General features: G+C 48.2%; 1 protein-coding gene across 8 annotated transcripts in view; it reads left to right on the top strand.

Annotated features, from left to right (window-relative positions):
- The window catches only part of CACNA1A (calcium voltage-gated channel subunit alpha1 A), a 286,734-nt gene that overhangs the window by 176,582 nt on the left and 94,331 nt on the right, over nucleotides 1–15,821 (top strand). For 6 of the 8 annotated variants that reach the window (XM_059160169.1, XM_059160170.1, XM_059160171.1 and 3 more), the window contains 3 exons: nucleotides 12,430–12,533; nucleotides 13,671–13,786; nucleotides 14,897–14,954. In XM_059160169.1, the coding sequence (XP_059016152.1) occupies nucleotides 12,430–12,533; nucleotides 13,671–13,786; nucleotides 14,897–14,954 (278 nt within the window). The remainder of the gene's footprint in view (nucleotides 1–12,429; nucleotides 12,534–13,670; nucleotides 13,787–14,896; nucleotides 14,955–15,821) is intronic. The other 2 variants (XM_059160168.1, XM_059160167.1) reach the window with 1 other exon arrangement.

Below are 15,821 nucleotides of genomic sequence, written 5' to 3'. Positions count from 1 at the left end.
ATTACAGTTTTTTGACAACTATAAAGAATGTAAGAAGGAGACATGGTGTCCTAATTTGTATAAAGACCTTGTCTAAGCATAGCATCCTAGAAACAGACCACAGATCTAAGAAATGTTCAGTCTCTCTCTTGGGCCTCACTTGCAAAGAGCTTGGATCAAAGATTACACCCAATCGGCAAAAGCTTGCTGGGGGATTTTTATGGGTTCTAGATTTTTGCTTTGCAAGGATGGTGTGAGAGGAGGCTGCAGAGGGAAATGAGCCCTGCTGGAAGTGAAACAGAGCCCGGGGCCAGGAAGGTAAGGAACTTGGACAGAGAATGGGACTGAGGAACAGAAGCTAAGAAAATTGTGAACATGGGAAAGGGTTGTGTCCAGAGAAAGTGTCCAGAGGTTCAGAGGAAGACACTGGGGATGTACTTAGTAGTGGGAGAGGAAGCATGAGCAGGATGACATATTTCCAGAAGATTCTCTAGTCATAAGCACCATTGTTGGAAGAGATACTTGTCCTAGAAGCTTAGAGCTGAGCTGTCTTTGGGGAAACAAGAGGAGGGGAAGTGGTGAGAGCACAGTCAGAAACCAGACTGCCTGGGTCCCCATCCTGACTCTACCACTTCCTTGCTGTGCAACCTTGGGCAAGTCACTTGGCCTCTCTGTACCTCTTTCCACTTGTGCAATATGAGCAGAAGCACGGTCCTACCTCACAGGGCAGGAGGACTGAGTGAGCTGGGTACATGTGAAGTGTTTAGAACAGTGCCTGGTCCTCAGCAAGCTCTGCATAAGGCTGAATTCTCCACCCTGGTAGGCATGGCTCTCAGAAACATATGAATTTCTTATCATAAAAACCCCAGCAGCACCTGACGAAGTAGAGTGAGCTGTGGGGTTCCACTTCATTCCCCACCCTCACCCTCAACACACTAGTAGCTGTTCCTAACTCCGAGTAGCCTTCTAGAACTTTACATGTACTTACATCCCACCATCATCCTGTGAGTAGAAACTCCACCCATGATCTGGGCCCGATGTGAGTCTAGAGCAGTAATAAAGTAGCACGAAGTGGTGGCTAAAGCAACAGACATTAGTTGTCTCCCAGTCTGGGTGCCAGAAGCATTAGCCCTCTTGGCCCTCCTCCAGCTTCTAGCCAACAATCTTTGGCATTCCCTGGCTTACACATTCTCTGCCCTCCACGTGAACATCCCATCTTCACTCGGCTGTCTTCTTATAAAGACACAGGTCATGTTGGATTAGGGCCCACCCTACTCCAGCACCCTCTGGTCTTAACTAATGACCTCGGCAATGACCTGATTTCCAAATAGGGTCACATTCTGAGGTCCTGGGGGTTAACACTTCAATGTATCCTTTTGGGGGGAGGTACTATTCAATCCATAACACCTCCCAGATAAACTACTGGACCTGAACCCTTGTCTAGGGCTTCTCAAATTAAGACACAAACTTAATACAACCATTAAAGCCTCTCATTGTCAAAGGCAGGGGGCGAAGGTGACTGCCTTTGAGTTTCTGCTGCTGAGGACAGAGCTGCTGCTTTTCTAGGCATTTGGGCTCTGCTGTTGTGTTCTGCCCTCTGCCAGCCCAGCCTTCTCAATGCATCTGGCCACAGGCAGCCACAAGGTCTGGAATCTTTATCCTCTGTATTTGTGCTAGAGCCGAGGCCCGTGGGCATGGCCTCGCTGGCCTCTGGCAGGTGAGACCCAGGAGTAGAGAGTCTGGGTGCACCAGCTCCAGGTTTCTTAGAATCCATGAGCCAGATGGATGCCACCTGCCTGGGTGGGCAGGACTTTACAATCCCAACATCTCATTTCTTTTCTCAATATCATTGATAACCATTTGATTATTCACTAACTGTTGAGCACCTACGGTATGCTGGGAAATGGGCAGGTGGCAGCAGGGGAAGGAACCCACCACCATGAAGAAGATGGACAAAAACCCTCGCTCTGATAGGGGAGATGGACAGAAACATTAAACATGATAAATCAAAAACTTCATCTATGGTGGGACATAGACAGTAAGCAAATGCATAACAGGGGACGTGGTGACATGCCCTGTGAAGACAAAAGAGCACAAGAGGAAGGCAGGGCTAGTCTAGGTCAGCAATCAGGGAGGGCTCCTCAGAGGAAGTGACATTTCCAGAGAGAAGGAGAGCGCCAGACGGATGTTTGTGGGAGAGCATTCTTGGCAAAGGAAACAGCAGTAGCTCACCTACATGGCATGTTCAGCCCCCTTCCAGGTTTTCCCAGTTTTGATTTGTTCCTTTTCTTTTCTGCTTGGCTTCCTGGTTAAATCAAGCACCTTCTGGAAAAAGCCTAACCCCAGCTAATCAGCAGTGTTGTCAAAGATTTATATCAGGATGTGCATCTCAGCATTATTTGTAAAAATAGAACAAAACTGGAAGCAACTGGTTCAGTACCGTATGGTCCCTTCGTATGATGGAATATTACGTCGTCATTAAAAAGCATCTGTTGGGAGAATATTTACGGATGCGTAGAAATGCACACTGTAGAATGACGAGTGGGGAGAACTGATTTTTTTTTTTTTTTAAAGAATCAAGGTTAGGTAAACCTATGTCTTAGCTCCAGCTGCCATTAGAAGAGTATGCAGCAGGCGGCTTCAACAACAGAAACTCATTGCTCACGATTCTGGATGCTGGAACCATAGGGCCAACACGGTGAGGACTCTCCACCTGGCTTAAGGACAGCCGGCTTCTTGCCAGGAGAGAGACAGCTAGCTAGCTCTGTGGTGTCTCTTCGTATAAAGACACTAACCTCATCATGGGGGCCCCACCTGTGTAACCCCCTCGAACCCTGACCAACTCCCAGAGGCCCCGCCTCCTAACACCATCACACTGGGGCTCAGGGTTTCCACACATGATCGTAGGGGTTGCGATCCACTTCAGCCTGTCCCATCTTCTGCTCTCAAGTGTGTACATTTGAAAATATACATTAGGGAATGAAAGGCTGGAACGCACTGTACCAAGATGGCCTCTAGAGAGTGGGGTTCAGGAATCTTTATCTTCCCGATTCTTCTCTGTATTATCAATTTTTCTACTGTGAGCACAATTTCCTTTTGTAATCAGGAAAAAAAAAATAGGTTTGTCTTGTTATAGATTTAAGAGGGAAAAAAAGATATTTTTGCTTATTATGAGAAGGGGGGAAATGAATATTTTCTGGGTGTGTCCACAGTGTGTTGGCTACTCACCCGTCCAGAGAGAGTGAACACCAAAGGCTCAATTAATATAGCAATAATCAATGCTCATTCTTATTGTTTTACTATTAAATAAACAAATTAAATGAAGAAAAAGGACATCTTCCTTATGGAAGAATTCTGTTTAATATAAATGCAGATGCTCCACTTCTAGAAGCAGGGTTGAGTCTCCCCCCTCATTGGAGGGTAGGCTGGACTTAGTGACTCACTTCCAGAGAATAGAGTAGGGAAGGGAGAGATGAAGTCATTTTACAGTGGGGGAAACCTCGCAGACACCACCTGAAGCAAAGGACCAAGGTCGGACGCTCCCCCCCGCCCCAACCACACACACACTATCGTATGACCCCTGACGGATGTGATGGGCAGGGGACCTCACCTCTGGTTTTCTTCCCTAAGATTCACAATCCCAGTGTAATCATGAGCAAAACATCAGACAAACCCAGACTGGAGGGTGTTCCGCCGGATACTGGCCAGTCCTGTCCCAGACTCTCAAGGTCATGATATATGTAAGGGAAGACTGAGAAATTATCACAGACCAGAGGAGCCAAAGGAGATGTGACAACTGGATGTGACGTGAGGTTCCGGAACAGAAAGGAGACATTAATGGGAAACTGACAAAGTTCAAATAAAGTCAGGAGTTTGGTTTATAAATAACCTGAGGGGGAGAGAGGACTATCCCCCGTTTTACAAATAAGATTCCGAGATAGAGAGTGTGGCCGGAGGTTGGCGGCCGGGACGTGCAGGACCAGGTGCCCTGAACTGAACCCCAGGAAAGAGATATGGGGGAAAGGAAGGAGAGCAGTTTAATTTTTTTTTTAAGGTTTTACTTCTTGATTTGAGAGAGAGAGCATGAGTGGGAGGAGGGGCAGAGGGGTGGGAGAAGCAGGCTCCCCGCTGAGCATGGAGAGCCATTTAATTTTTTTTTTTTTATTTATTTATTTGACAGATAGAGATCACAAGTAGATGGAGAGGCAGGCAAAGAGAGAGAGGAGGAAGCAGGCTCCCTTTTGAGCAGAGAGTCTGATGTGGGGCTCCATCCCAGGAACCTGGGAACATGACCTGAGCTGAAGGCAGAGGCTTTAACCCACTGAGCCACCCAGGTGCCCCGAGCCATTTAATTTTTAAAGGAGTAATTTCTTCAAACTCTCTTTAAGTCTGGGGCAGAAAACGTACATTAGGGGCCAAAGAGCCTACATTAGAGAATTCAGGGATTCTTTATGGTTTTTGTGTTATTGACATACAAGTTTGAGACGTACAAGATGCTGATCTGACAGACGCATCATTACCCAGTGAGTTTAGTGAACATCGGTCACGTGATAGAGTGGCCCAAACTTGGTTTTTTTGCCCCAGGTGGTGGCGGTGGCATGGGGAAGCTCAGGAGCGCTGTGCTGGCCCAAAGCAGCCTGGAAGCAGCGTGTGGGTGATGGGAACTGCCCTCTCTTGGTGGATACAAGGGGAGAGGCATGGGTCCTTCACCCAGGACCTGTCGTGAACAGCATGGGGGTCCTGGCAGGACCAACACTACCTAAGTTCATTTTTGGCTGCCATTCACTGAATTTATCAGATGCCACACATCTTCTTGTACTGTCAGTCAATCCATAAAACAACATTGTGCGAGAGGCATTTTTAGACCCATCATCCGGATGAGGAAACTGAGGTCCACAGGGATAAAGCAACCTGCCAAGGTCCTATAGCCAAGTGTGGCGAAATCTGGATTCGAACCCAGCACTGGGAACTCATCATCCCACCCCCTCCCCTTTGTTTGACTCTCCCCTTCTCTTCCTCCTCCCCCTCTTTCTTTGTGTCTTTTATGTCGTATCTGTCTCTGTCTCCTCCTCCACCTGTCTTCTCCTTCTCCACCTCTCTGCTTTACTGTGTGTCTCTCCCTCTGTTTCTCTCCTTCAGTTAATGTCAGTTAGGAAGACAGCGAGACTGTGCATGGTTGATGATTATAACTGTGTGTCCCTTAACAAATGGTCACTTGTGCTTGAAACTGATCTTTGACCCAAACCCTTTATAATTCGTAGATGCTCCTTTTGGCCAATTTCAAATCACCAAAACTGAGGGGACTTTGGGTCATACATTCATTCAACAAACATTCATTGAATGCCTCCTACGTTCATGCACTCTTCCAGGCACTCAGGATATGCAGTGAATGGAAGAGACAAAAATCCCTGTTTGGGGAGAGTTGACATTTTAGTGGAGGAAGCAGGGAATTGGGATCATCAACATAATTTAGAGATTATATATGTATGTGTAAAGGGCAGAGAGTATCTTAAATATTTTAGGCTTGGCAGGCCTCACCATCTCTCTCACAACTACTCAGTCTGCTGTCATAACACAGAAGCAGCCACAGAGAAAATACATAAGAGAATGGTCATGACTGTGTACCAGTAAAACCATAATTTACAAACACAAGTGGCTAGGCTGTGGGCTGAACTTTGAGGAGTCCTGTGTAAGAGGGGAAAGAGAGCTTAGGAGAAAAATTGAACAGGAGAGGAGCTTTGGATTGTCAAAGTGAAGGGTTGCAGTTCTTCTAATAAGCCCTGAAGGAGGTGAGGGGGTCGCCATGCAAGTATGCTAGGGAAAAGAAGCCCAGGCAGACAGGATAGCCAGTGCAAAGGCCCTGGGGCAGGAATGTTCCTGGCATTTATGAGGAGCAGCAAGGTGGGGAGTGAGTAAAGGAAATGAGGGAGCTGGTGAGGCCAGAGGAGGTGACAGGACCAAATAGGCAGAGAGGCTGTGTAATTTATCATCCAAACCAGGACAGTTTTGAGAGCAAATAGGAAAGGAGGACTCAAAAAATAATTAACAGGCATTGTGTGATCTACAGTGAGTATAAACTGGGACATACGACCTCCCTCACAGCCTCTGTGGGACCTTGGCTCTTTCCCGGTCAAACCCGCACCATTTTTATCCAGTATGCTGGGGAATTGGGTGTTCTCCTGAATTGCATATTTTTTTTCTTAACATCCTCTGTACTTTTTCTGAATGAACCAGGCTCAAAAAAAAAAAAAAAAAAAAAGAGGAAAATAAACCATAAAACAGAAAGCACTTAAGAATTTTACTGGGACTCAGCCATTAATTTGTTTGATGAGTATTTATTGAACGCTTGCTAAACGCCAGGCGCCACGCTAGGCACCAGCAGTGCGGGGATGAATCAGTCTCTCCTTTAAGGCTCTCACGGGCCAACTATTATAAATATAAAATACTATGTAAGTGCAGCGAAGAGGTGAAGTAGAAAAAAAAATCTTTCTGTTGCAAGCCAGAAGGACGGTTCCAGCCCCAGCTGTGCTATCCACACCCTGTGCGAGCTGGCGAGTCACGTTGCCTTCCTCAGCCTGGTTCCCCCATCCCCTGGGTATGGAAACTGTGGGAATCAAGGGGTATTTGTCACTAAAGTGACAGTGGTTGTCCTGCCTGCCTCTTTGTTCCCAGGGAAACAGCCTGATCATTTGGACCTGAGATAAGCACAGTCTCCTGTCCATGATACTATTTTTTTAAAGATTTATTTATTTATTTTGTGGGGGAGGGGCAGAGAGAGAGAATCTCAAGCAGACTCCCTGCTGAGCATGGAGCCTGACCTTGAGATCATGACCTGAGCTGAAATCCAGAGCCGGACGCTTAACCGACTGAGCCACCCAGGTGTCCCTGCCCTTGGTATTATTTAAACAACCCATTCCAGGGACCTCAAGGTTACCTGCATTCATCATGCCACCAACGCTTAGTAAGTACCTGCTGTATGCCAGGTGCCGTTCTGGGCACTGGGGAGGTGAGGTTTTAGGAACAAAGACTGTCTACAAACAAGCGAAGGTATAAACTGACAAGGTGAATCAGAGAACAAAGCATGCCAGGAAGAGAAAGGATGTCTGGCAGTGCCAGAGGGAGGAACTACTCCTGTGGGTCAGGAGGGCTGGGAAGGCTTATCTGAGCTGGGAACAGTGGAACTGAAGAGTGAGTGATGAGGAGGCATCAACCACACCAAGATCGAGGAGACTCTGGGCTCCAGGGGACACTGGGCTCCAGACAGAGGCTCAGAGAACAGATACAACTAGTGCGTTGTAATCTTGAACTTTACCTTTTGGTGTACCGATTTCTCCATCAGACATACCAGAGACATTGTTTTTCCTCACCTTCCTCATGAGATCCATAGAAGGATCAATGAGAAAGTGGCATTTGAGAAAGCCCTGAAGGAGATGAAGGAGCAAACCAAGGAGATATCAGGGTGTGTCAGCCAGGAAAATGTGTCATGCTGCAGTAACAAACATCCCCCAAAGTCTCCATGACATTAACAACAGATCTCTTTTCTTGCTCACACTACGTGTCTAGCATGGGTTGGCAGTGAGGGAGAAGGGGCTGTGCTCACCATTGCCACTTGGAAGCCAGCCAATAAAACAGCTAGGACATTGCCACTTGCTGTCCCAAGTAGAAAAAAAGCCCCAAGGGTCCCACGGTGACAGTTCAGTGTTCCAAAGTGGCACAGCTGTCTCCACTCACTCCTTATCGGCCAGCACTCAGCATGAGGCCCTCAGCCAACCACAGGGGGACTGGGACGGGCCATCCCACCATATCACCAGAAATACTTAGTGACAGCACTAATAAGAAATAGTGTTCCAAGCACTGGAATGCTTTGAGCCTTTGGGAAAAAGACAGGACTCTTAAGAACCCGTCCTTTTCAGGATTCCTGATTATGACAGGTGAGCAAGTTTCCATCCTCCTCCATTTCGCCAACCAGACTCGTGCACACACGCGCCCTTTTCTGAACTGCCAAAGGAGGTCAGACCCAGGAGGGGACGTTTGGACCCCCTACATTGTCTGCTATCAGAATAGCGGTGGCAGCTCTAGCCTTCTTGGGAAACGTAGTTCCCATACTGTTCGCAAGCAGACCCCAGGGGCCATACTGGAAAGAGAACAAGTTCTCTCTCAGTCCCAGGGAGAAGAGCAAACTCGGGAGGTGGGAGAGGGAGGACAGCTTGGGAACTGATGACGCGGGATGTGTGGGGAACTTGGACCCTCCTCTCATTCAGTCATTCCACAAACATGTATTGTGCACTGCTTGCCTACCTGGCATTGTGCTAGGGAATACAGCAGTGAACAAGAACCAAAAAGAGCACCTTGTGGAACTGACATTCTAGCTGGGGAGATGGACCGTGAGCAGGAGAAATAGGAAAAGTATAGAGAGGGTGAAGCTAAGGGAAAATCTGGCACAGGAAATGGGATTAGAAATAAAGAACCATCAGGGAAGACATTTTGGAGAAAGTGGCATTTGAGCAAAGACCTGAAGAAGAGTGAGGGAGGAACCATGTAGGAATCCGGGGGAAGAGCCTTCCAACGGGGGGAGCAGCAGGTGCAAAGGTCCTGAGATGGGACTATATGCCTAGTGTATCTGAGGAGCTGAAAGGAGCCCATGTGACTAGAGAAGAGTTATCCAGGGGCAGACAGGGGCATTGGTGGGTGGGATACCTCTGCCAATTAGTAGCTATATTTGTTTTCTGTGGCTGCCATCTCATGGAGACCAGAAACCAGAGACTAAGATGTCAGGAAGGCTATGCTCCGTCTGAGACTCAGTAGAACCCTTCCTCACCTCGTTCTGGCTTCTTCCAGTGGCTGTTGACCCTTGGTGCTTCTTGGTTTCCCTCCACACTCTGCCTCCATAGCCATGTGGCCATCCTCTCCCCTGCAGGTCCCTGTCTCAACCTGGTGTTTTCCTCTTTAAAAGGACACCAGTCACATTGGATGAGCCCCCCCCCCCCACCATCATGACCTCACCTTAACTTGATGGCAGCTGCAGAGACCTATTTCCAAGTAAAGTCACATTCCCACGTACTGGGAGAGTGGGGAGACAAAAGGCAACCCAGAATGGACCTTGGACATGGAACTTTACTTCTCCTTACCCTCCAAGGAGGATGGGAAGAGTTGTGTACCACCTTTTGGGGTCTATGAGAGGATTAACTGAGCTCAGGTAGACTGAGTGCCTGGCACTGGGTATGTCTGTTATTAGGCTGGGCAACATGTCATGGACCAGAGGGGTCCTAAGCCTACTGGGGAGCTGGGTTGGGAGCAGAGTCTGAGATGGAGGGGCTGCCTCAATTCTGAGGGGCCTCTGCTGTTTCTCCCTGCTCCATCCCACCTCTCTTCCCCCACCCGCCACTCTGTCCCCATCCCAAACCTGTTTCCTGAGATGGCCCAGACTTTTTCTTGTGTTGGCTGGTGCGGGCTTTCTCTCCCTGGACTATATTTAGCCTAAGGAATAGGCATGAGAAGCCTCAGCTGCCGCAGCACTGGAAAGGAAAAGCACAAACCCAGTCCTGCCTTCCTGTCCAGCCCTGTTCTGCTGACTCCATTCTTTCTTCCAGAACCTTCTAGAAGCAAAACATCAGAACTTTGGGTGTTTGTTGGAAGAAGGACATGAACGAGGAGCCCTGACATATTGTTTCCAGAACTTGTGTGTGTCCATGATGAAAGTTGGCTTTGTTTGTTGGTTCGCTTTGTGTTCCATTTTTTAATGGTGGTACATGACATAAACTTTACCGTCTTAATGATTTTTAAGTGTCCAGTTCTGTGGCAGTAAGTACATTCTCATTGTTGTGCAGCTATCCCCACCACCCATCTCCAGAACTCATTATATCTTGCAAATAGACTGTGTCCCCACTGAACACTGACTCCCTGCTCCCTCCTGCAGCCCCTGGTGCCCACCATCTACTCCCTATCTCTGTGACTGTGACTTCTATAGGGATTGCATAGAAGTAGAATCATAAAGCATTTTTTTAAAGAATTTATTTATTTATTTGAAATAGAGAGTGCATGAGAGAGCACAAGTAGGGCGGAGGGCAGAGGGAGAAGGAGGAGCAGACTCCTCACTGAGCAGGGAGCCCGATGCAGGGCTCAATCCCAGGACCCTGGGATCATGACCTGAGCTGAAGGCAGACACTCAACTGACTGAGCTACCCAGGTACCCCCAGCCTCTGCCTTTTTATGACTGGCTTATTTCACTCAACATAGTGTCCTCAAGATTCTTCCACGTTGTACCATGGGTCAAAATTTTCTTCCTTTTTATGGTAAAGTTGACCCCAAAAAATATGGTTAAAAAGTAAAGTAAAATAAGCATACAGAAAACCTACAGATCTTAAGTGAGGAGCTTGATGAATTTTCACAAACTGGGCACGCCTGTGTGACCAACCCCCAGATCAGGAAACAGAACCTTCTCAGCCCTGAAAGCCCCGTGGGGCCCCCTCCACAAAGGGTGCCCCATCAGGACCTCAGACATGGTTGACTAATTTGCCTGCTTTTGTATTTCGTAGAAATGGAATCTTCCATACATGTTCTTTTCTGTCTGGCTTCCTTTGCCTGACACTAACTAACTCCGTAAGGTTTCATGTGACAAGTGGCAGTCATTCATTGCATGACATTCCATTTATTTAACCTCTTATTAATGAGGGTTCAGACCATTTCCAGTTTGGGGCTATTATGAAGATCACCACTATGAACAATCTTGTCCATGCCATTCATATTTCTGTTGGGTAATGACCCAGGACTCAGGAGTGGAATTTCTGGGTGGTAGTACAAGTATGTGATTTAATTTTGGTAGAAATTCCCAACCCCTTTTCCAAAGTGGTTGTACCATGTTTTATGGATTGAATTGTGTCCTCCCTCCCCCAATTCATATACTGAAGTCCTAACACCCAGTACGAGAAAAGTGTGACCTTCACTGGACGTGGGATCATTGTGGAAGATAAGGTCATTAGGGTGGGCCCTAGTCCAATATGGCGACATCTTTAAAAGAGGGGAAAGAATTTGGACAGAGAGACAGACATGCACACAAGGAGAATGTCATGCAAAGATGAAGGTAAAGATCAGGGTGATGTGTCTATAAGCCAAGGAACCGCCAAAGATTGTCAGCAAACCCCCAGATGCCAGGGGAGGGGCATACAATGGATTCAGCCTCAGAGCCTCCAAAAGGAACCAACCAACCCAGCTGACACCCTGGTCTCAAATATCTGGACTCCAAGAACTGTGAGACAATAAGTTTCTGTTATTTTAAGGCCCCTGGTTGTAGTTCTTTGTTACCACAGGCACAGAGCACTCATACACCATATTACCCTCCCATGGGCAACATAAGGGAGATTCCAGTTTCTTCAGACTCCCCAACACCTGATAGAATCAGTCTTTCTCATCCTAGTATTTGTGGTTGGTGGGAGCAGGGGCAGGAGAAGTAGCATCGTATGGGTGTGTTTAAAGGTGAGCTTTTAAAGCCATGTTCCATGGGTGTCCCAGACCTGATGAACCACCATAAGGCTCCCTCTGCTCCAGCTGCTGACACCAGGGCTTCCCCAGCACAGAGGTTACCTCCATGTGCTCTGGGTCCCCACCTCCTGGATCCAGTCCCATGTCTACCACCAATTGGCTCTGGGACCTTGGACTGGCACTTTTGTCTTTCTGGGCCTCAGTTTCCCCAGTTAGAAAATGGGCATGATGGTAGAATAGGGTCATCATGAGGATTAAATGAGTAACTAAGCTAACATAGCTAATAGAGCATCTGGCACAAGTACTCCATGAGCACCTGTTTTTATATTTCTCCCTTTCTTTCTCTTTCTAGTCTTGATTTTCATCCCCTCCTCTTACTTCCTTCTTGGCACAGTGTTCTGCCATCCAGAGAAGAATGTTTGACTTGTAGACATCTTCCCTGCCTTTTCGAAAACTGAGCTGGGCACATCTGGGAATTTCTTTGTGGTTCACATTGAGGCTGCAGAGCATAGAGGAGGGAGACCCTTGAGGAAAAGGCTCACTGCCCTGCCATCTGTCTTGGTGATTTAACCTGGCCTTCAGGCCCTGCCTTCATGCACTTCCTCTAAGGGAAGAGTGTGACTATATCAGGGAGAAGGAGGGAACCAGGGGATCATTTCTACATTTTGATTGGGGTTTTTTTTTTTTCCTTCTTTTTTCCTGGAGTTTGGTCTGGGATGTTCTCTTGAGTTTCATGCTAGTTCCTGGGTCCTGTGAGGCCTACATGCTTAAGAGGGGGCTTTGTCTGTCTAATGGTACCTCTGGGGTTTCCCCCACTAATTGATCCAGTTCCATTTCTCTCTCTATGCTTCCAGAGCTCCAGGACTCCACAGGCCAAGGACATTTGAGGGCAGAGCTCCCCCTTCTCCCACCTGTCAGGTCATACTTGAGTCCCATGAACTCTCACCTACTTTCCGTCCTCATTTCCCACAGAGCAACGATGCCTCAGGGAACACTTGGAACTGGTTGTACTTCATCCCCCTCATCATCATTGGCTCCTTTTTTATGCTGAACCTCGTGCTGGGTGTGCTGTCAGGGTAAGTCTCTGCTAGTCTCCCCATCCCACGCCCCCTCACTATCTTCTGACCATAAAGAGACCATCAAACCTTTGTTTTCATTCTCCAGGCAGAAAATAGACCTTCCCTTGTCTTGGGTTAGCCAGGAAGTTATTAGCAAGTCAGGTACAGGTGCACAGGTTGTGCACTGCTAAAAGCGCCCAGGAAAAGGACTCATGAGGTCTGGAATCCAGTCCAACATTAGCTCACAACATTGTACCCCTGGCATTGAGCAACCTCCACCCAGAGAAAGGGAAGGTTCTTTCCAATGCAGACCTCTCATTCAGAAGTCTTACCCAACCACAACCACCACACAAGAAACTTCTATAGTGCTTTACTTTTTATAACTTAAATTTTTTTAAAAACTAATAGATTGGGTTCCCCCTTCCCATTTTCCAAATATACTGTATATTTCTGTATACAATCAAACACGCATTTTCATGACACATAGTGTCTCTTATCCCCAGGATTGAATGTGGGTTTGGAGATTGGGGGGCTCCATAAATAGATTTTTGTTTTTCTCATCACAAGAAGTCCAGGGGCTGGAATGGTGGCTCCATGGTGACGTGAGGGACCCCAATTCATTCTAGCTTTCTACTCTGACATCCTTACCAGACAGAGGGTTTCAGTCTCATGGATGCCTCACGGTCTTAAGACGGCTGCCTCACACTCACAAGAGAGGCCACTGCACACTCCAAACATGACGAAGAGAGAGGGAACAAAAAGGGGAAGGATATATTTCAGGCTACCCCAGAAATCTTCAGCTTATGTCTCATTGGCCTCACTTAAAAGAGGGCTGAAAATATTCTCTACCTGAGAGTACAGAGAATCAGAGTGGGGTACGCGGCCAGCAGTGGTTGGCATGGCATGGTTCTGTGGCTTTACTTTTTTCCTCTACCTGAGTGCAGTTGTTGGATAAGGTGGGAAGCTGGCAGAAATACTCCCAACCCCTGTGGTGTTCTGATATCTCAGGAGACATGATTTCTCGTGTTGAAGTCCACTGCCTGCCCTCCAGGGATTTCTGAACCCCCAAACACACACACACACACACACACACACACACACACACTCCCTAAAATGTCAACAACAGCCACACCTGGCTCTTTCGTGCTTCTGCAGAGAGTTTGCCAAAGAAAGGGAGCGGGTGGAGAACCGGCGGGCTTTTCTGAAGCTCAGGAGGCAGCAGCAGATTGAACGAGAGCTCAATGGGTACATGGAGTGGATCTCAAAAGCAGGTGAGGCCTTCATTCCGAGAGTTTCGGAGCACACGGAGTCCTGCATGCAGCTCGCCAGTGGGGGAAGGGAGAGCCCTGATGGCAGGAGAAAGAGGACCTGGTCAGGTGGCCTCGCTTCTCTGCAGCAGGCAATCGGGAACAGGGTAGAGAAACTTTCAGGGTGACACCAGGATAAGGTGTCACGTAATGGCTGAGGGACTTTTGGTTTACATCCCAGCTCTGCCACCTCCTAGCCGCGATGCTCACTTCCTTGCGCTCCAGTTTCCTTAGCTGTTAAGTGGAGATACAATAGCATCTCCCTTGCAGGGCTGGGGACTGTGCAGTAAGAGCTTCCAAGCTAAGCCACTGAGCAAGGGCAGGGCCCAACACACAGTGGGTGCGTGTTTATTGGTTCGGCCATTCAGCAGACGTTTATGGAGCGCCTCCTGTGTATCAGGCACTGTTCCAGGCACTGAGGATATGGCAGTGACCAAAAGACCAAATCCTCACGCTTGGGGCTCCTAAATGTTCTACTGAAGGAGACAGAAAATAAACAAGGGCATTTGGTGTTGAGTGTTCCCCAATGCTGAGAAGAAGAATAAAACAGCGTAGGAAGTGGAAAGAAAGCTGGAGGAGGTGGGGTGGTCCGAACGAGGTGGCATGGAAATAGCTGAGGAGTTGACGTTGGAGCAGAACCCAAAGGAAGCCTTGTGGATGTCTAATGAAGGGAGTTCCGGGCAGAGGAAATAGCAAGTGCAAAGGCCCTGAGGTGGGAGCAGCATCGAGTGATAGCCAGGAAACTGGTGTGGCTGGAGCAGAATATGTGCAGAGGAAAATGGGAGGAAACAGGGACCGGGAGGTGACAGGGGTGACAGGGGCCACATCAGGCAAGGCCTGATAAAGGTCACGGTAAGGAAGCTGCGTTTCATTTTGAGGGAGGTGGTGTTGGCTGCAGTGAGACTGGGAGTCTGGAAGAACAGAGCAGCACATTTGTAGCTGGTTGAGTTGCCTCAATCAGCAAGAGGAGAAGGAAGGTGGCTGGGCAGACCCTTCTCCTTCCTGATCCAAGGGAACCCAGCCCAGGAGGGGCCTGCAGGCGCTGGAGCTTAACTATGTGCTCTTCCTCTTTAGAAGAGGTGATCCTCGCGGAGGATGAAACCGACGGGGAGCAGAGGCATCCCTTTGATGGTAACTGCTCTGAACCTGGCTCGGGGTGTGGGGGTGGATCCCAGGGGAGACTACAGCAGCCAGGGCTGGGGGAACAGACTCTTTGGTTCTAAGAGGCCTCCAGGGAATAGATGCTCAGGGCCCAGGTGACTCCAAGAACAAACACAAGATCAGGTCAGGACCAGGAAGACACAAGCATGGTGCAAATCTGCTTCTTGGGGGCATTTCAGGACCTTGGTGTAGGCTTTACATTTTCTGACCTGCCCTTTGTGCTTGAGTCAGGTGCCTCAGTCTTCCTCATCCATCAAATGGGTACAAGAGTAATAATACCTACCTCACCAGATTGTTTATGGAGATTGCATTAATGCTTGCAAATAGAATGCCTGCTACAGCGCCTGGCCCAGGGTCAGCCCCATCTGTGTTCGCTAAATAGATCAATAGCCAAGAATCCAGCTTACTATTCAGGACAGTCTCCCGTGTTAGAAATTTGGCTAGACAGAGCAAGGACTTTGGATTAAACAATACCAAGATTGAAAAGGAAGTAAAGGAGCTGGAGTTTGATCTCCATAGATTACAAAATTGATTTTACAATTTGGGGGGAAGGGGAAGAGATGGACTCATGGGGGGTGTATGTGACTGAACTCACTGTCCCCTGGAGAGCTCGTGGGGAAGGAATAGAACTTAAATACTGAGCAAAGCCGTCCACAGTCCCATCCTGCCTGCAAGTGTGCTGAAGGTGTGCTGCTTTCATGGGAGTCTTTGTATGTCCGGTCCCAGGCACGCCCAAAGGGGAAGGGTGGCTGAGAGCCCAGACTTAGACCGAACAGGACTCGGTTCTCATCTTTACCCCTGGGGCAAAGTCATGTGACATCCATGAGCCTCGGTCTCC

The sequence above is a fragment of the Mustela lutreola genome, chromosome 2 (assembly GCF_030435805.1).
Source record: "Mustela lutreola isolate mMusLut2 chromosome 2, mMusLut2.pri, whole genome shotgun sequence".
NCBI classification, from domain to species: domain Eukaryota; kingdom Metazoa; phylum Chordata; class Mammalia; order Carnivora; family Mustelidae; genus Mustela; species Mustela lutreola.
Note: the sequence above shows the minus strand (reverse complement) of the source record. Positions and strands in the feature narration are given on the sequence as shown.